A 20,973-nucleotide genomic window follows, 5' to 3' on the forward strand; every position below is an offset into this window, starting at 1 on the left:
TTTGAATTTACTTTTTTAAAAAAGATTTTATTTATTTATTCATGAGAGACACAGAGAGAGGTAGACACATAGGCAGAGGAAGAAGCAGACTTCCTGCGAGGATCCTGATGTGGGTCTTGATCCTGGGACTCTGGGATCTTGACCTGAACCAAAGCAGACGATCAACCACTGAGCCACCCAGGCACCCCATACTTTTGAATTTAAAAGACACTAAATTTTTTATCTGTTTTGAAGGGGCAGATGGGACACTGTGTGGAAAAGAACCCAAAATACAGGAATTTCAAATTATAACCCATTTCCCAACCTCCGACAGGCTGGGATTACATTTAGAAACTACTAAAAAATTATTCATTCATTGTTAAGAACTTGGATTAATTATTGTAATAGTCCACTATGACATTTTCTCTTCGTAAAATCTCTTATTGCTATTTTATTGCTAATTACTTCAAGCACCACCTCAACTGCTTATTAAGTTAAAAATACGTTTAATGGTTCTTAAAGAATACAGAATAAATACACACAAAAAGAAAGGCAGCCCCAGTGGCCCAGTGGTTTAGCGCTGCCTTCATCCCGGGGTGTGATCCTGGAGACCCGGGATCGAGTCTCATCAGGCTCCCTGCATGGAGCCTGCTTCTCCCTCTGCCTGTGTTTCTGCCTCTCTCTCTTCTCTCTGTGTTTCTCATGAACAAATCTTTAAAAAAAAAAAAAAAAAAAAGAAAGGTGCTCTATTAAGAAAGAATAGGTATTTTGATCAATTTGCAGAAATGCTTTGAATATCATTAGAACCCACTTAAGATTATGACCTGCATCGTCTTAGAAAGCAGCAGTGTTTCCCAACAATTTCCAGGGAAAGAAGGCAGTATTTAACAAGACAGGTACACAGACAACATCCGCAAACAAACTCGTACACACAACACAGGAATGTAAGGCAAGTCATCCAATCATTCCTGAATTTGTCTCAATAATGTGATATTGCTACCATTAGGCTAATTATAACCCATGCAGGAAGCAGCCCAGTTGGCTGCAAATGAAATGATCAGAATATTTTAGAATATTTTAGAATAAATCAAGTACCTGATAGTTTCATGAGAAGTTCAGAGGCTGCTTTGACAGACATATCCCGCCTTAGCACATTCCCCTTCCCTTCCTGGGGCTTAAGGGTGTCTTCAGAGATGCTGGGGGCTGGCACTTCCGATTCCGGGCTGAACACATAGCTGGACCGAGGCAAAGTGGCGCTTAAGGCCTCCTCTTCCTTAGGCTCCTCTTTCACTTTAAAATTAAGATTCATGGGCTCCTTCTGATTCGCAGCTGTCAAAAGAAGAAAGGCATTGTATATATATACATATACAAAAGGCCACTCCCCCTCTGAGCTGCCCCGACTTAATGAAATACGGAATGCACAATCACAGTGTGCTAGCAGCAGGAGGGACCACAACCTCATCAAAATAGGCTGGGACCTGGGCAGAAAAAAATACGGTACACTCCATGAGCACAGGACTCTGAAGAATGTGGGCTTCTGAATCTTCGGAAGCTATCATCTTTTAAGAAGTGCTGCCTCTACAAAGTGGACATTTTCTCTCTGGTTTCCCTAAATATCTTATTTCCTGTGTATGCTGCTGCCTCCCTGACCTATGAGCCTTCTCCCCACTTAATCCTATTATAAAATAATGCTTTCAGGCAATTATTCTGCCATAAAATATTCAATATAAACATGAGTCAGAGGCAATACCCAAAGCCAAAACCTGGAATGGGGTAGTAAGGTGATGAAGAATCTGCCAGAGAGAAGCTCAGACTAGAGATACTCTAATTCTCGTTATTATGAACGGATGCTCCTGACCCACGAACCCTGGGGCACACATGTGGAACTGTTTTCCCAGTCACAGTGAATAAATCCATATCTGTAGCTCAAGTCATCTTTGGGTCCATGATGGGCCTTTTTTTTTCCCCTAAGATTTTATTTTTAAGTGATTTCCACACCCAACGTGGGGCTCGAACTCACAACCCTGAGATCAAGAGTAGCATGCTCCACCAACTGAGCCAGACAGGTGCCCCTCACAATGGGCATTTTTAAAAAGGAAAATCTTTTATTTTGAAATAGTTTCAGACTTATAAAGAAGTTGCAAAGATGGTTCAAGGAGTTCCCATATATTCTTCACCCCGCATTCTCTGATGTTCACATCTTACATAACCATGGTGCATTTGTCAGAACTAAGAAATTCACATTGCTATGATCTAAACTCCAGATTTTATTCAGATTTCACCAGTTTTTCCACTAATGTCCTTTTTCCATTTTTAGCATGGTTGGTTCGTGTGGAGAGTGTGGTCAGGGCAGAGCTAACTGGCCTATTATGGGATGGCTTCTGTGGCTTGGCTACCCCATAGCATCAGGCCTTCACCCACTGAGCTGTATGCTCCCAGGGAAAGACCAAGGAGGAGGACAAGCATCCTCTTCCACCACTGGCCACTTTCCCAAGCATCTAGCTCCCTTTTAATGCGCCATGCAGTAGAAACTTCAGGTTGGTTGTATTAGATGTGTTTGACTTTTAAGAAAGAAGATCCATCCTAATACAGAAGTCTTAGTAACACTTATGAGAGTGAGCCTGAAGCCCATTTCTGCTTAACAAGTAAGAATGAAAACAAATCCCCAAAGCAAGCACTTTTAACCTGTTGTCCACCACCTACCCTAGGCCAGTACTCAAGCACAAAGTCCTTTCTCCCTTGTGCCCTCTAAGAGTATACATTCTGGAATCACAAGTTCACACAGACCAGCATAATTAGAAACTGGACTCTGGAGGGCTAAACTGACAGCTTGGAATTTTGGAAGTTTTAGAACTTTTACCACCAGAAAGATGCAGAGCAGTTCCAAGAGCTGCCCACCTTGTGTCCCTTACCCATTTTTACCTTTACCTACCTCCACCATACCACTCCTCCACTTCTGGTCCCCGTGCTATAACAACACTTGACTGTAAATTGACCTTCAAGCACTGCCTTCTCAATGAAGTCTACCCTGACCATCCTGTCCAGAACTGCAATTCCTATCCCATGGTATTCCCAATCTCTCTTACCTTACTCTTATCCTCCTTTTGCTCCAAAATACTTGTCACTTGATAACTTCTGGTTAAGGATTGAATTGTGCCCACGCCCCCCCCCCCATTCTTTTTTTTTTTTAATTTAAATTCAATTAGCCAACATACAGTATATACTTGGTTTCAGATGTAGTGTTCAATAATTTATCAGTTGCATATAACAACCCAGTGCTCATCACATCATATGCCCTCCTTAGTACCCGTCACACACCTGCCCTCCAGCACCCCTTAGTTTGTTTTCTAGAATTAAGAGTCTCTCATGGTTTGTCTCCCTCTGAGGACTTCCTATTCAGTTTTCCCTGCCTTCCCCTATGATCCTCTGCACTGTTTCTTATATTCCACATAGGAGTGAAACCACACGATAATTGTTTTTCTCTGATTGACTTATTTCGTTCAGCATAATGCCCTCCAGTTACACCCCCATCAATTCTTATGTTCAAGCTCTAACCCAGGATGTGGTTGTATTCTGCAATAAGTAATTAAGGTTCAATGAGGCCACAAAGGGGGGAGATGTAATCCAGTATGATTGATGTCCTATCAGAGACACCAGGGATGCATGCACAGAAAAGAAAGATCATGGGAGGACACAGCAAGAAGATGGCCATCTTCAAGCCAAAAAGAGAAGCCTCAGGAGAAACCAAACCTGCCAACACCTTAATCAGACTTCCAGCCTTGAACTGTGAGCAGTGAGTTTCTTTTGTTCAAGCCACCAAGTCTTTGGTATTTTCTAATGGCAGCCCAAGCAGACTCAATATATACCGTATAACTTTCTTATTATTATGTTAGCCATTATGATCTGTTCCCTTAACTCAAGAGTAGGCTTCAAGAAGGCAATGATCTTTGTTTCAACACTGATGTACCTTGAGTGCCTCGAACAGTGCCTGGTACATAGTAAGCGCTCAATATAGATCTTGGAATGAATAAAATATGTTGGCTACAAATTAGTGACATCTGATGGTGCTTCACAATTACCCACAGGAAACAAAAAGTAAAATCCCAAAATATTCCACCAAAGGTAATCAGAAGTGCTTTCCCTGGATCTGATCCTTAGACTGGGAATAAGACCTAGAGATAAAAGCTTTGCTATCTACAGCACAGCACTTACTGAGGTGTCTATGATAATCATTCACTTGGACTCCCACATTACCTAAGGAGGAGTTCAGACAATTTTCAAGAGAAGCACCTAAAATCTGGCTCTTTGGTATGCCTGGTTGGCTCAGTCAGTAGAACATGGGACTACTGACCTTGGGGTCTTGAGTGTGAGTCCCACATTGGATGCATAGACTACTTTTAAAAAATTAAAAATAAATAAAATGAAGTAAAATAAAATAAAATAAAATTTGGCCCTTTGAGGACAGTGCCAGTAGAATCTGAACCAAAGAGAGCAATGATGGTCTCTAGAGCAATCTGCACATATTTCTGACCTTAGCAAGGAAGGTAGCTCCTAAGAGGACTTTGTTTATTTAGCATACTTCTCCCCTTTCAAACATTTCCTGAGAGGGGGCTGGTTCCTGGCCACCTCCTAAAGCTTCTCTCACTCTATGCCTCTCTTCCAGAACACTTTATATAAAATCCTTTTCCAAAAGCATCCTAGTTAGTCACAACAGAGTAATTAAGTGGTGTGTTTCTGTTAAGTCTGAAACTTTGACTCTTTGGGAAGCAATAATATTAAGTTATGCACTTTTTAAAATGCTTCTGTAGGGATCCCTGGGTGGCGCAGCGGTTTGGCGCCTGCCTTTGGCCCAGGGCGCGATCCTGGAGACCCGGGATTGAATCCCACATCGGGCTCCCGGTGCCTGGAGCCTGCTTCTCCCTCTGCCTGTGCCTCTGCCTCTCTCTCTCTCTCTGTGACTATCATAAATAAAAAATTAAAAAAAAATTAAAAAAAAAATAAAATAAAATGCTTCTGTATCTTTTATTTTGAAACTTTAAAAAATTCTTTTTTAAAAAAAGATTTTATTTACTCATGAGAGACAGAAAGAGAGGCAGAGACACAGGCAGAGGGAAAAGCAAGCTCCATGTGAGGAGCCCAATGCGGGACTCGATCCCTTATCCCAGGATCACACCCTGAGCCAAAGGCAGACCCTCAATCACTAAGCCATTCAGATGTCCCTGAAACTTTTTAAAATTCTAAGGTGAGGCTAGGAAAAAGATAAGAAACTACTGAAGCCCTAGAGGCAAATCCCAATTTTTAGAGAGAGCAACCTTAAGCTGATGCTTTCTAAAGATATAAGTAGCATCTAGAAGTATTAGTCACGATACATGCTACATAAGATTTAAGAAAAAAATTTTAGCATTGTTAGTACAACCCAGATTTAACAGAACTTCAGTAAGACACATAGAAAAACAAGAGGCAAACTAGTATGTTGCTGGATTATAAATTTGTAGGTATCTCATATGTGGTTTTTGTTCTGACAATATCAAAAATGACATAAAACTAGTAATAAATTGGGTAAATGTAATAATAACTAATAAGAGATCACACACACACACACAAAAAAACCTGTGGGAAATACTCATTTGCCCACGTTTTAATTTCCCAAACACTCTAGGTCTAAATACTAGAAATATTTATACTAAGAATGGTACATAAAGCCTATATTTTAAAATTAATATGATTGAATAACTGCCATAGTTTTTTGTTATCTTACTTTTGTTTTTTATCTTACTTTTAAAAAACCCATTCTCTTTCTACAGTAAACGGTGAAATTAAAGACATTTCTTCTTTTCTCTTTGGGGAAACTGCTAAGAAAAAAAGGAACCAATCACAATTCACTGCCTAGTCTTTACTTCATTCTGATTAACACAAAGATTTTAGCACATATGGATCTCTATTCGTAAAAGACTTTCACTGCCCTCACCTTGACTTCTCTTTATGTATCTTGAGGTTTCCAGATACTCTACTTTTTTTTTTAAGATTTTATTTATTTATTATTCACAAGAGATACTGAGAGAGAGAGAGAGGCAGAGACACAGGCAGAGGGAGAAGCAGGCTCCATGAATGGAGCCCCATGTGGGACTCGATCCTGAGACGCTGTGATCACGCCCTGAGCCAAAGGCAGACACTCAACCACTGAGCCACCCAGGCATCCCCAGATACTCTATTTTTAATGCAGTGAAGAAACTCCACTAATCAAGAAGCCCCTTCTCTCTTTGTTCCAAACATTTTAGGATCTGAGCCACTTTGATTATAAATTATGTATATCTGTAAGTTCAAGCACTCAGTGGAGCTGAGCCACCATTTAAAGGAAACAAATCAGCTTTTTGAGGATTTATAAAGGATGCAAGATAAAAGCTAGTATGGGAAAGCCATTGGGACAAAATGATTCCAAGTTTTCAATTCTAATGGGTGAGTATTCATTAATTAAAAAAAAAACATCTTAGAGCAAAGTGTCATCGTTTCACACTGATATGCCTTCTAAGTGCCCCCTCTGCCTACGGCTATTCTCTAAATTTCCTTAAGAATGATGCACATACCTAGCATTTGCATAGTTAACAGGAACTGGTCCTTCCATCAATCACAGGAAATAGGTTTTACTATACGATCTTCACTTAATGAGTGAGGGAACTAGGGTCCCAAGAGGTTAACAGACCAACCCCTCCAAATCACAGAGACACAGACTTCAGGGTTTCTAGCACCCAACCTCTCTCTTTTCTCTCCAAGTGCCTTGGAGAGAGATACTATCCTAAGCAGTTGGACTACGGGCTTTCAAAATAAGTGATATGGAGTGAACCAGACTTCATTAGTGAGAAAGGGAAAGGTGGGACATAACCACCCTAAGAGGCACAAAATGACCCTTTTCAGTAGAAAGGAGATCTGACTAAGAACATAGAAGAAGAAGAACGGGCCCTACCATGACTGCTTCTGCTCTGCTTTGTCTGTTCCCTCTGGTGAAGGAAGGGGACACTTTCCTTGAATTTAATAAGACAGAGCCCTCTTTCAGCTCAGAATCTAGCAATTTTGTGAATGCTGAAATGCTACATGAAAAAGGTAGGCCATTAAGAATTTTATTTACCACCTCACCCTAAGGCAGAGCCAAAGACTCCTGGACCTAGAGATTGGTGGTTTTCAAACAGTGTTCCAGGGACTCTTAGGATAAGCTTCAAAGGGTCCCAACAAATGTTCGTTTCAAATTTAAGTTTTTAGGATTATTTAAAGTAATTGAAAATTTAATATAAAAATATGTACCTTCTCTTCTGTGTTAGAATGGACACCACTAGTATTTACTTGTGTTGACAAGTTAATTCAGTCTGGTATCACTTGTAATGAAGTTCCTCCTGTTATTATAGGAGTAGTAAAATTCTAGTAATATGTCATTAATAAGGAGGTGGTTGGCTATACACTGATCCTTCAAAAAATTTAAACCTGTGAACGTGTGTCCATGTACAACTATACAGTTGTGGTCTTACTAGAGTCTATGTGCATGCCTTGTATCAGGCTTTCTCAACATCACCACCACTGACCTTTTTGGTCAGGATAACTCACTGTTTAGCAGCATCTGTCCACTAGCTGCCAACAAACAGTACTGCCTCTGTCCACTAGCTGCCAACAGTACTGCCCGATCATGAAATAAAAAATTCTCTAGACACTGCCAGCTGTGCCCAAGGTACACCTCTGGTTAAGAACCACTACCTTGGGTTAAATTCCAGGGTGGGTTCAAGTGTATCTGCTTTGGTGAAGCTTCTCATCATGGCTGACTGACAGACAGACACAGATATGTAAGTCTATCTGGGTTTATCATTTATAATGCACTTAATAGGGGCCAGGGGGTATGCTAAGTGTTAAATTATTTGAATTAATTTATTTGATCCTCACAGCAACCCTATTATTACCCCCATTTTGCAGTTGAGAAATCTGAGACTAAGGAGGGTAAATAAATTTCCAAATACCAGTTAATGGAACAACATTGAAGTAGTTAATATGGAATTACAGGTGGCTTTACTGCATATTGCAAGTGTTGAATTGCTTCTGGCCTAATGACAAGGAATGAGGGAAGTTGCTAAATGTTGTCAACTTTGAAGCAACAATTTTTCATTATTATACCCTTCTTTCCAGCACCTGAATAAATTTAAAGGCATCTTGAGATACAAAGTGAATTGTTAAAAATCTATTCTTGTTTACCACAACATCCCCATGGAAGTAGTATTTCTGGAAACTGCAATCAGTAAAATTAATGTAGAAATACACTAGAGGTTTATGCTGCTATATGACCCCCCCCCCCATCATAACGCTAATTCCATGCTCTGTGCTTATCAAATAGCAACTCTGCTCTGATTGCTGGACTTTTTGAGTAAGTAAATGCAATAAATGTGAACTTAAAAAAATAAAGTTATATTAAAAAATACACATTCTCTGTGTTTTATATATTGAGTCGGCCCTTAGGATCATGTTTGATAAAATGAATTTATCGTGTAAAAAAATGGAGTGAAAACCATTATTTTTACTTTCCTTATATCACGATAAGTAAACAGAGGCTCAGAGAATGATACGACCTATTTAAAATCACACAGCTCATTAATGATGGAACCAAAATCAGAGCTCAACTCCCCATATTACAAATAACCACCCAAGTTCCCTTGTAAGTATATGTGAGTACGTATGATCTGGCAGGACCAGGGGTTATTTGAAAACCTGATGTGCTTTAGGTGAGAGAAAAATAAATTACCTTATAAAAGTATAAGGAAAACCAAGATGTAGTTAAATAATAATTAATCATAGTGGAACACTGTTTTTAGATGTTAAGCATATTATATTCAAATAGAACATTTAAAACATGAGCTAAATATTTTTAAATCTTGCTTTCTAATAAGGTAAGCTACTCAATGCCTTAAGTAGTTTTATAATTAATGTTTGGTGAAGTTTGAGCCATCTCCTATTTCTCAGTAGGCCCCACCTAGGCTTATCTTTGGACACATTTCGGTATCAATGTCCCCAAATCAGGACCACACAGGTCCCCTATGACAGCTACTACCACTGTACACACAGTGACGAAGGAAAAACAAAACAGGGCAGGGTCAAGGGTATTAACAATGAGCAGTGCCTCAAGAACTGTAAAATAAATAAATAAGGTTTTCCTCCATGAACTAAACTAGCAAATCAACACATAATGAGCAAAAGTAGCTCTCTGCAGTAATCCGCTTAACAGACAGGATATCTCCCTTGTCAAAAGCAGGAAGGACAAGTCCGGGAAAACCAATCAAGTCATGAGTAAATGTGAAAAAAAGCTGTATTTTAAATTCATTCTATTAACACGTACAAAGAATGAAATGTATGAACAGCAGTGAAGTGATTTTTATGTATGAACAGCATGAAGTGATTTGAGACTAGAAAAAAGAAAACCTAAAGATTGGATAATATATTTCCAACACTCTTCAGGGAAGTTGGTGACCATCTGCCCCAAATGACATCTCCTCTTGATTGTTACACTTGTCATTCTAAATTACCATGCTGACATTCTGGTTTATACATCAGTTTTTAAATTATTTTTGACATTGTGGAACACCCAGAGAGTCTGAAGAGCTCTGGGCTGTAGTAGACTATAAAATGGCCAGGATAGGGGGTGCCTGGCTGGCTCAGTCAGTATAGCATGTGACTCTTGACCTTGGGATTGGAAGTTCAAGCCCTATATTGGGAGTAGAGCTTACTTTAAAAAAAAAAAAAAAAGGCCATAACTATTCCCCTTCCTGAAGCCCCATCCCTTGTCATGTGACTTTGCAGCAACTCCCGTCAAGAGGTGGAGTGCAGAGCAGCCCGGGTGGCTAAGTGGTTTGGAACTGCCTTCAGTCCAGGGCGTGATCCTGGAGAACCGGGATCGAGTCCCACTTGGGGCTCCCTGCATGGAGCCTGCTTCTTCCTCTGCCCGTCTCTCTGCTTCTCTCTCTCTCTCTCTGTGTCTCTCATAAATAAATAAGTAAGTAAGTAAGTAAGTAAGTAAATAAATAAATAAAGTCTTTTAAAAAAAATAGAGGTGGGGTGCATTTTCCCACTCCCTGAATCTTGGCTGGAGTCGTGACTTGCTTTGCTCAGTAGAAGGTGGTCAAAATGGTCTTGGGGCCAGTTCTCAGTCTAGCCTCCAGAAGCCTCATGCACTTCTGCTCTCTCCTTTGGAACCCTGCCCAGCTGTCATGTGAATAAGCCTGGGTTAGCCCACTGAAGATAAGAGACCATGGAGAACAGGGAGAAGCCATCCCTAGCTGAGGCTATCCTAGACCAGGCTGGCCCCAGTCCATGTGGCAACGTACCTTAGATAGATGAGTTAGCCTGGAGAGACTCGAAGAAGCACCCTAATCAAACCATGCCCCAAATGCCAATCTACAAAATCATAAACTAAGTCAATGGCTATTATTTTGAGCTGCTACACTGTGGAGTGGTTTTTTTACTTAACTGTGTGATGGACTCCAGTTCCTAGATTTGACCCTCCCAGCTGAGGGCCTGGAACATGGGACATAAGAAGACACCAAGGGACTCACAGCCATCAAGCCTCTCTTTGAACAGCCTGCTTACTTTCCACAGATTACCACTCTGCTCCATCTTCTTTCTTATAATACTAAGAAGCTAGCTGCAAATTTGCAAATCTTTCCTAAGTGAAGTAATATCACAACCTCAGAAAACTTGACTTCCAGAATATGACTAATGGAATATCTTTTTATAATTTGTTGTGGAATGCACTGTGGATGCTATAAAGATAAAGATGTTACAAAAGAAACATTATCTGCCCCCCACACGCACACCATAGCAACTTGAAATAGTTCAAGAGACAAAATTAATCATACACAAGCAATCAAATGAACTATGCAATAATATAACCACCAACCTGGGTGATAAAGACTCTAAGTATCACCAGAATTCATAGGAGGCGATGAGAGGGTTGACTGTAAAGACCAGAATAACAGGAAAAGGTTTTGCTAAAGAAATCGGAACCAAAATATTCTTTGAAGGATGACCAGCATTTGCATGGGGCAAACAGTAGGAGGAAGACAGGAATGGGTCCCTACATTGCTAGAAATTCTCTACAAAGATACAGAACCACTGGGTGGTTCAGAGGAGCATTAAAATTTAAGGATGCCTAGGTGGCTCAGCAGTTGAGCATTTGCCTTTGGCTCAGGCCGTGATTCCAGGGTCCTGGGATGGAGTCCCATATCGGGCTCCTCACAGGGAGCCCACTTCTCCCTCTGCCTGTGTCTCCTCTGTGTCTCTTATGAATAAATAGTCAATTTAGTTTTAAGAACATTATTATTCTTTTTTGAAAAGTTCTTATCCCCCCCCCCCCCCATTTCTTTCCTAACAAGAGGATGATAACAGGGAATTCCACCATCAAATTACCAGACCCCTAGAATATGAATGAAGGCAGAGAACAGCAATGAGAGGGTATATATATGAGCTGGTGAAGACTGTCAACATTTTTCTGGAGAGCAGTGAGGATATGGTTCCTCTGGAGAAAGGAGCCAGGCAGAGGCATATCTAATGCAAGACATATTAGAAGAAGAGTTGTTAGAATGAGTTGGAGGGCCTGGGTGGGGAGGCCGGGGTGGAGAAGGCACCAGGGAGGGAGCTAAGAAGGCAAGCTGCCTAGGTGTGAGCTGATGGCCAGGAGAGGCTGCACGTGGAGGGATGGATATATTTTCAAGACACAAAGAATTTAACCAGATTAGTGACTGAATTAGCATGCATTAGAAATGATGCCATGGTTTGGAGCCAAGGAAAATAAACAGTGAAGCAGACGGAGGTCAAAAGACAGTTCGCTCAACTGAGAAAAAAAATTAAGTAATAGCTAATTAAGTGGTCATGAGCCAAGGCTTTGCAGTTCGGCAGAGATGAATCTTTGCTCTCTCCTGTGTAGCTAAAACCTTTTAAGCCTCAACTTCCTCATCTGTAAAATAGGTTTAATATTATTGACCCCCTTCGGGCTTTTAAGAGGGTTACTGGAGAAACATGAAGTTGTGGGCTCAGCGACTTGGCTCTCTGTAGACACATTTAATTAGTAAGTAGTAGAAGTAGTAACAATAGTAATAAAGGGCAACAAGTAGAAGACAATGTACTTCTGAGGGAAGGAAGAAAATGGCTTGGATTCAGATTTGCAGAAATAGGCTTTGATAAATTTTCCCAGGAATCTGTCAAGATAAAAAATTAGTCTCAGAGCAATTCTAGAACAGCTAGGTATATTCCATCCAACACTGCGAGGGAAAAAAAAGACCTGGATTCTAGTTGTGACCCTTTTACAACTAATCTCTTTGAGTCTTGGTCTTTGTCTACATGCTTGTCATGAGATGATGTATTTAGGAAAATGCCATACACTCTAATGCCCTACAGAAATATTAGTTGGGGGCAGCCCAGGTGGCCCAGCAGTTCAGTGCCGTCTTCGGCCCAGGGCATGATCCTGGAGTCCCGGGATCGAGTCCCACATCGGGCTCCCTGCATGGAGCCTGTTTCTCCCTCTACCTGTGTCTCTGCCTCTCTCTCTCTGTGTGTGTGTGTGTTTGTGTGGTGAATAAATAAATAAAATCTTAAAAAAAAAATATTAGTCGGCCTTACTGTTATTAGTGTTTGCACTAAGTAATTCCTGAAAAGCCTAAAAGAATGCAACTTTCAAAGGTGTCTAACATACAGCAGTCAGAATGGCTCCGTCCTGGGGACTGTAACTACACACCAGCAAACAAGGAACACCTAGGTGGCTCAGTGGTTGAGCGTCTGCCTTTGGCTCAAGCCGTGATCCCAGGGTCCTGGGATGGAGTCCCATATTGGGCTCCCCACGGGGAGCCCACTTCTCCCTCTGCCTCTGTTTCTGCCTCTCTCTGTGTGTCTCTCATGAATAAATAAATAAAATCTTTAAAAAAAAAAAAAACAGAGCCAAGTTCAGTTGCTCTGTCCCCTTGTTTTGTGATTTGGGGTACAGGCAGCCTAGGGGAGGGAATGTTGGAACCAGGCCCCTTGGATTAGAATCCCAGCTCTGCCACCTAGTAGCAGCATGGGCAAGTCTCTTAGCCTCTGTTTCTTGGTTTCCACCTGTAAAATGGGAATCCTCATACTATGTACATATAGAATGCTTATGTTCAAATGAGTTAAATGGCACAGAGTAAGCACTATGTGAGCGATTGTTAAGGAAAAATAAGAAACAATGAGTAGACGTCATGAAGTCTCTACAGAAGTTTCAGTCTGCATGTGTATAACTCCAGGCCTCATTTTCTTGTAATGTCACCTCTTCTTTTGTAACTCTGATCAGTCCTTGTCTCATAGAATAGCAAGTCAGTGAAAAACAGGAGTCACCCTCTCTCTCTCATATGAATCACCACTAGGGTCAATAAAATCCAAGGTTTCAAAAGGGCATTCAAGCCACCTATACGTATACGGCCCTAAATGTAGCTTTTGACACCAGGAATTTCGGTCAATGAGCAGGTGAGTGTCAAGCATGAGAAAAGCAGAGCACAGTTAAAAAAAAGAGCCAAGGGGCCTGGCTGGTTTAGTCAGTGGAGTGGACAGCTCTTGATCTCAGAGTTGTAAGTTCGAGCCCCACGTTGGGTGTAAACATTACTTTAAAAAAAAAATCTTAAAAAAAAAAGTAAACATGAAATAAAAAGAAGCACCAACTGAAGGAAGGCATAAAGGAAGACTCTTAAAAATAAAACCACTGGGGAAGGCACTTTTAGAGAAGGGAAGTGGGAGCCCCTGGCTACTGGCGCTGAAATCTTATGACATGACTGGCACAAGGATGGCATTTACTTACAAGAAGGCTCATTTGTAAAGATGTTTTACAGAAAGCCAATCAGAACCACCAGGCAAAAAGGACTACCTGGTTTACCAAGCATCTTACCACTCCTTCTCCAAGCAGTGCACACAAAGCCTTCACAGGATAGGGCAGAAAACTGTGTGAAATAGATAGAAGCAGAAGAACAAAGGCCTGCAGGAAACTGCAAGATAGTACACAAACACATTCACCAACTCACCTGCATTTATACAAGAAAGCCTCTGCTATTTTATAGCAGAGCTCCTCATATATCAGCAACAATTTAGCCTGTACCCATTTGTAAGTCACTGCCTTAAACATGCCTTCTCTCCTAGTTAAAATTATTTTGGACTCCATTTTACAAAATTAATATAATGTGGGAGACAGTATGAAATTTTTTTTTGCCAGTTTCCAAATTAAAAATAGTCAAAATGACTTGTATCTTTTATTTTGGAAAACCAGGGACAAAAAGATATTCCCAGCCTATAACTGAGGTGCCAAGTTTCTGTCAACTGCTTGGTTACAATGTGGAGAGTTAGAATTAAATTTTGTATCTTGAAAAGTGTAGCTTTGAAGAAGAGAAATGATGTAAAGGCTGTTGCAAACAACTTTTAAGGCATCTAATGATGACACTCCTAGCTCCTTGATGCTCTAGATAAGTCTTGAGACTTTCTGGTTCTAACTGGAGAACACAAAGATGCTTCTTCTAATTATCCTGTCATGAGGCCCCACGAGGGAAAACAAGGGGCTCAGTGGCCATGAGTCACCCAGGCCTCTTATTTATGTCAACTTTGACCTATGGGGAATGCCTCAGACTCATCTCACACCACCCACCAGGCCCCTTTTTGTGATCTGAGATAGAAAAGAAGGAAAGAGGGCTTCACTGAAAAAAAAAACAAAACCAAAACCAAAAAAACACCACAAAACCATAGCTTTACTGAAAAAAACTGTATCAGGTACCAACTTCATATTCCACATCAGTGGGCTTGAGTCCCGGCTGCACATTAGAATCATTTGAGGATTTTAAAGAAAATGCCAATGCCTAGGCCCTTTCCTAGGCCAATTAAATCCTAACTTCTGGGAGTGACCCTGGGCCCTGGCATTTTTAAGAATCTCCCCAGGTAAGTATAATGTGCAGCTGAGTTTACACTCACAGCTGCTAGTTACGGGACAGAGTCTCAGAAGCAGCAGGAACCTAGGTGCTCCACGGTCCAGTGAGTGCCTTTCCCCTGCCCAGCAGTCATGTGACCACTGGCTCCCTTGCTCTGGCATTCCATGACCCGCCTGGGTCTTCTGGATCCAAGAAGGATCTATGCCAATACACGGGGCTGCAGCCCTCCAAGGCCTGCCTCCTGGGCTGAAACCCCGAGGGAAGTTTACAAAATTATTTTTTCCATCAGCCCAGAAAGCCAGCAGCAGGGGCTTCCCCATACCCTTCCCTGAATCAATCACAGTGTTAAGCCCGGGAGCCTCAGTTCTAGGGAGCAACATCAATCTTCAAAGACTATGGAATGTTAAGTATTGGCTCAGCAGAGGGATAGCTGATGGATCGGAGAAGGGGTTTGATTTCACCATCACATATACTGGGAAACCTTAAAACAGAGGTGGGGTTGGAGGAGGACTCAGAGTCTGTTTAAACAGCATCCTGCCAGTGAGTTTTTAATCCCACTGGGTTCCATTAAGTCATCTCTATGCTTAGTTTTAGTTGAAGGAGCAAGAAAGACTTCCCTTAATAACCAAGCAAGAAAGAATCAAGTGTTTTCCATCTCTCTCTGGGAAACAAGTAGGTATGTACACGCCTGAATCTGTCACTGTGCGCCAGTTCTGCAGTGATGTGGCTGGCACAGAGACTCACAGACTTGGTGCCCACAAACAGCTGCACCCCACAGAGCGTCCCAGCAGGTGCACGCACAGAGCCCAGCTCAAAAAGTCGTTGCGGGAACAATGCCGCCGTTATGACGCCGAGAGACAAGGCGACAGTAACCACTACTGCACTGCATTTGGTGATGGCAAAGGGCTAGAAACTCGGCCGCAGCTCCCTGAGATCTGGCGTTTTGGTCCCAGGATCACATCCACAGACACAGCCAGGTAGAGCACCACAGTGACAGTAGCTACCAATTACAAGGCCCGACCAACCAGAGAGTTAGTGGAAATTAAAGAAAAAAAAAAATCCCTCCAGAAAACGTATTCCTCTCCTCTTAACATATCTTCTCCTCCTGTGGGCTGCACTGCCACAGTCACTAAGTTTACATTTACATCCGAATATGCACGCACACACACACAAAATTACCGATGCATCTCACTCCCTCTCACTCCCCGGTGACTTTGTAACAGGTTGCTAGGTAACAGTGCATACAAGTCAGGTTTCAGGACCTCTAGTAAGCCACCATAAAATAGCTGCACGGGCCTTTTGCATAAATAGTGTGCATTTGTTATCTGTTTTCTTATGCCAATTGATCAGTCCGTAAATACTCTGACTACCAAACTGTATAAATAAGTCCCATCAATAACTGAGAAAAGAGATCACAGTGTAAGGCTTTGGTGCACTCTTTCACCCCAACTTTCCGACCAGCTTCTCTTGAGTCTCTCCTCTTTGCAGTGGCAGCGCTCGGCAGGCCTTATCGTATGCTCCCTGAGATTGGGTCTGGAGCTAGTTACAGCCATAGCCCAGCAGGAGTAGGGTATCATACACCAAGCGTTTCATCCAAAGACCAATCTTCTTTCATCATCTCTCCCCTTCCTTCAGATTTAAAAACTTCTTGCAGTCTTGGAATAAAAGCAGCAACCCCGTACTAAGAGCTATTCACCCCCACTTAGTCTCTCCCTGTCTGTTAAGTAAGGAAACGTCCCGTGTTTAAGCCACGCTAAGTGAATATGCCATGTGCATTCCTTCCCTTGGGAGTGCACTAGAGGAGCCCAGAAAAGGAGCCTGCTTTTGCTATAAAATTGGTAGGAGAGATCAAGGAAAAATCCAGAGACACACACCCTGCACAGCCCCACCCTGCCAGAGGTGAAGCCTAAAGGATTAGCAGTGAAAGGAAAACTATCAGCATGCATTTCCTCCACAGTTTCAAAAATGTTTAAATATAAAACTCGAAGATGCTACAAGCTTATTTTGCCCTAGACTGGGGTAGGATAAGGCAAGTGGAGGGGTGGAGAGGAGAGAGGCCCCTGTTCTTCAAGAGCACAGGCTTCCTGTGGCCTGTTTCCAGCAGAGGACTCCACACTCATGCTGTGGGTTGGTGGACTGGAGCACCTAGCTGTACCATTCCTGGCTCCTGGTGACTCCCCAGATCATTTCTGACGCCTCATTTCATCCCCCACCTCTCCTCATTTCTTCCAACTAGCATTGCACACTCCTGAGGGGCAAAGATCTGGGGTGCGGGGGACATTGCAAGAGACCTGACCAGAAGAGTCACTGAGCAAAGGGACTTCCAAGCGAGTGAAGCTGAACCTCTAATTCACCTGGCAATGACATTTAGTGAAATGCGACTCACAGTCCATTTAAAGGAAGGCGGTGACCAATTATTCTCCATTTAAAAGGGTATTGTCAATCTCCAAAGAGCTGAAATGGCATTTGGAAATCATCATGAGGACTGCCATCTTCACTGAAAGACAGAACCAACTCTCAGCCGACCTTTCCCCACCCTCCACATCTCTTTTACAATTTAAAATCATACTTCTAAAAATGTAAAGAGTAGCAGCACAATCCCACATCATGTTTTATCATTCCCAAACAGTCAGGAAAAACAGCGCTCCCTCAATAGCACCACCCCCTATTCAACCTCACAACTTAAGCAAAGAAATTGGGGGGGGGGGGGAGGACAAAAAGACAAGAAACACCATGTATAATTTGATGATGAATGTGATGCCAATTAATAATAAATTTTTATAACATATTTCATCTTCCTTCCAAAAGGCAATGGGGTAGCTGGGAAAGAATACTTTTTAAAAAGTTAGTTTTGTTTTTGTTTTAATTTCAGTTTACATGAGGTGCCTAAAGTAGTCAAATTTATAGAGGCAGAAAGCATACTAGCGGTTACCAGGGGCTGTGGAGAGGGTGGAATGTGGAATTATTGTTTATGGGTGCGAGGTTTCAGTTTGGGATGACAAAAAAGTTCTGGAGATATGGATGGTGGTGATGGTTATACAACAACAGGAATGTACTTAATGCCAAAGAACTGTATACTTAAAAATGGTTAAAACAGTAAATTTCATGTTAGGTGTATTTTATTTCAATAAAAATTTTTCTAGTGGAAAAAATAATGTAAAGATAATTTTTTTCATTTGCTCAAATTTTGAAACTCTAATTCCTAACAGTTGTCTCTGTATATATGTCCTTTAAAACTCTTTCCGATTAAGGCCTTTATTAACTTGAATAATGCAAAATGTGATATTCTGTACAAGCTTAAAAGAATCAAATGCAGAGACATGTTAAATATGGCCCAAGGTCACACAAAGAACTGTCACCAACTTGGCTCACCATGTGACCTGTCCCCAACTTGGCTCACCATGTGACCTGTCCCCCACAACAAGAACCCATAAAAACGAAAAACCGGAAGGAAATCAACAACCCCTGTTATTTCTAGACCCAAACTATAGTAATGCCTACTTCCAAAGGACTTCAAAAAAAAAAAAAAAAAAGTCAAGGAGCAAATTTATGAAAGTGCAAACGATTTAAAGCAACCTTGAAATCATCTAGTACTACCAGCTCACTTTACAGATAAGACTCCTGGTAGAGAAAGAGAGAGAGAGAGAGACAGACAGACAGAGAGGAAGAGAGAGAATATACAACCCTATTCAAGTACCTGACAGCTTCATGAGAAAATCAGACGCCATCTTAACAGAGATGTCCTGGCTGAACAATGCTGATGCACTGTTGGCCACATACTCGGAGGGGTCTTTCAGCTTTGTGTGGTTGGCCGGCCTGTCGGCAGCATTCAGAGTAAAGGAAGTTGGCAGGCCGTTATCTTCCTTGGGTTCCTCCTTCACCAGCAAAGGTGAGACGCCAGCCCCACCCTGGCTAGTCCTCTCTGGAGTGTTGGACGTCATCATGGTCCCCACTAGCTCTGTCCCTCCTTCCCTTTGCTGCCCCAGGCAGGCACTGTCACTGAGGTGGGGAGATCCCTTGACATCTGGGTCTGGGATCTCCTCCTTCACCTTGGCTTCTGTCCTCAGGAAGTGCTGATGGCAACGCATGTGGAGTTTCAGGCTGAAGTGGCGTGAGGAAGTGAAAGGGCATAGCTGGCACTGAAAGGTCTCTCCCCGGTCCTGGTGCTGATGAACCTGATGAAGAAGCAAGAAGAATGAGCTCTCCACCACCTGCTTGCAAAAAATGCCTTGTTGTATATCCAGACTATTCATCGACCATTTCCTCACAGTACCAAGGGCTGGGCTGGCCCAGGAAATAAAATCACCAGAGGAGTATTTCATTTCCCTGCTCCAGGTAATGAGGTTTGTCCCTAAACATAACATGGGTCCACATAGGTTAAGAGCCCATTATTAGAGCCACACTCACAACTGAAGATGCTGTCTGCCAGTGGAGGCTGTTTTTAGTAGAACTGTCCTAATATTCTAGTCATCTCATCTCAGTGGGTCTTCAAAGAAAATACAAACCCAGCACAGTGCGAACTTACATAATTACTGGTTGGGGGGGGTGTCAAAGGAGGCAACCTGTCAAGTAATTCCTTTCACAATAATAATAAGTCATACGCACCCGATTATTCTCACTTGGAGAATTCGTTATGTTTTGCAAACATAATTTCAATTTTCAAAACACTTCTCCAGGTAAATTAAGAACATGGAGAATGATATCTCTGGAGTATTCCCGTTTCATAGACAGGGAGACTGAGACCCCAGAGTAAGTGGCTTGAGCAAAATTACATACAGAGCAAGCAAAGTAGAGTGGGAGAAAAACCAAGGTCTGATCCCCACCAAGTATTCTCAGCAAGATGAAACTAATGTTTCCAAATGTGGTTCTATCAGGCTCCAGATTCTGATATCTGCAAGAAAGAATGCAGACTTTTAAATCCAGTTCCTGTCTCACATGCACAGTACCTGTAAAAATTGGAGGAAACTTTTTTCTTCCTGTCCCTACCAAATTTAGTGCTTGGAAAAGTGAGGAAATCATTGCACTGGACTGAGCCAGGCTTGGAGCTGGCAGGTGCTGGTAAGCTTGTAACTTCCCCATTCAGCTCTGCCAATGTACTTCAGTGCTGACCTGCTACACCCTGCTATTTCAGGACTGCCCCTCCCTGGCATGGAAACTGCCAATTGTGGAAATCTGGGCCAAATGATTTGGGGAGTTGTGGGATCTGGACAAACAAGTGATTAGGATTCAAAACCAAAACAGCACCGATACCTCATCGTCCAGCGGTGACCCAAGTAGGATCTGAACCCAGGTCTGACAAAGGTTAAAGGCTAGTTCGTTAATTCACTGCACCACCTGGCCCCTCTGCGTAGGCTTCCTTTCCAAGACAGCAAGTTTTACTACAGCTGTTTATGCATTCTGAATGCAATCCAAGAGCATTATTCATCAGCCAAAACATACTTTTAAATATTGTTAAGTGACCAACAAAAGCAAAGAAATTAAAACTTAATGGTGAGATCCTGTCGCTACAGCACCCCACTGTGGCTTTTTGAAAAAAACAGCCAAAGACATTCTGGGTCCCCCATCGCATGAATTTCTTTCTCAGAAATAACCATATAAACTTCAATTTAGGTGCAGCAAGGCCTCGCGCATTAAAAGGTTTCCCCTCTGCCAGGTCAGGAGGGACCGAGGGTTAGGGACGCGCTCATCACTGGCTGTTAACATCACCGCTCTCTGTTCTTTCATAACAAAGGGATTTCACTCTGGAGCTGATCGTTTCATTTTGCTTTCTCACAGAATCATGAAGATTCCTCCCCATCTCCTCCACCCAATTCCCACAGAAGCAGGCACCTTGGGGGCTCGAGTCACAGCCCCACAGGACCCTGACAGGTGCTGCCTAAAGCATGCCCAGAACCAGGTGGTAAAGGTCACAGGGGAGACCGCTTCCGATGTCCCGGGAGCAGTGGGGGCAGATTCCATTTCAGAAGCGCCCTTACATCTATCAACCCAGGAAAGGAGCTAATCCAAGAACAGAAGCTCCGGAAGCAGCTTCTGGAAGAAGGGAAGGACAGAGAGT

At 42.2% G+C, this 20,973-nt stretch overlaps 1 protein-coding gene across 7 annotated transcripts in view; it reads right to left on the minus strand.

The window, feature by feature from the left end:
• The window catches only part of ZNF827 (zinc finger protein 827), a 165,741-nt gene that overhangs the window by 99,528 nt on the left and 45,240 nt on the right, over positions 1 to 20,973 (minus strand). For all 7 annotated transcript variants that reach the window (XM_026018160.2, XM_026018163.2, XM_072724778.1 and 4 more), the window contains exons 4-5: positions 18,616 to 19,093; positions 1,075 to 1,308 (exon numbers count right to left, since the gene is read on the minus strand). In XM_026018160.2, the coding sequence (XP_025873945.1) occupies positions 1,075 to 1,308; positions 18,616 to 19,093 (712 nt within the window). The remainder of the gene's footprint in view (positions 1 to 1,074; positions 1,309 to 18,615; positions 19,094 to 20,973) is intronic.

The sequence above is a fragment of the Vulpes vulpes genome, chromosome 10 (genome assembly GCF_048418805.1).
Source record: "Vulpes vulpes isolate BD-2025 chromosome 10, VulVul3, whole genome shotgun sequence".
Classification (NCBI taxonomy): domain Eukaryota; kingdom Metazoa; phylum Chordata; class Mammalia; order Carnivora; family Canidae; genus Vulpes; species Vulpes vulpes.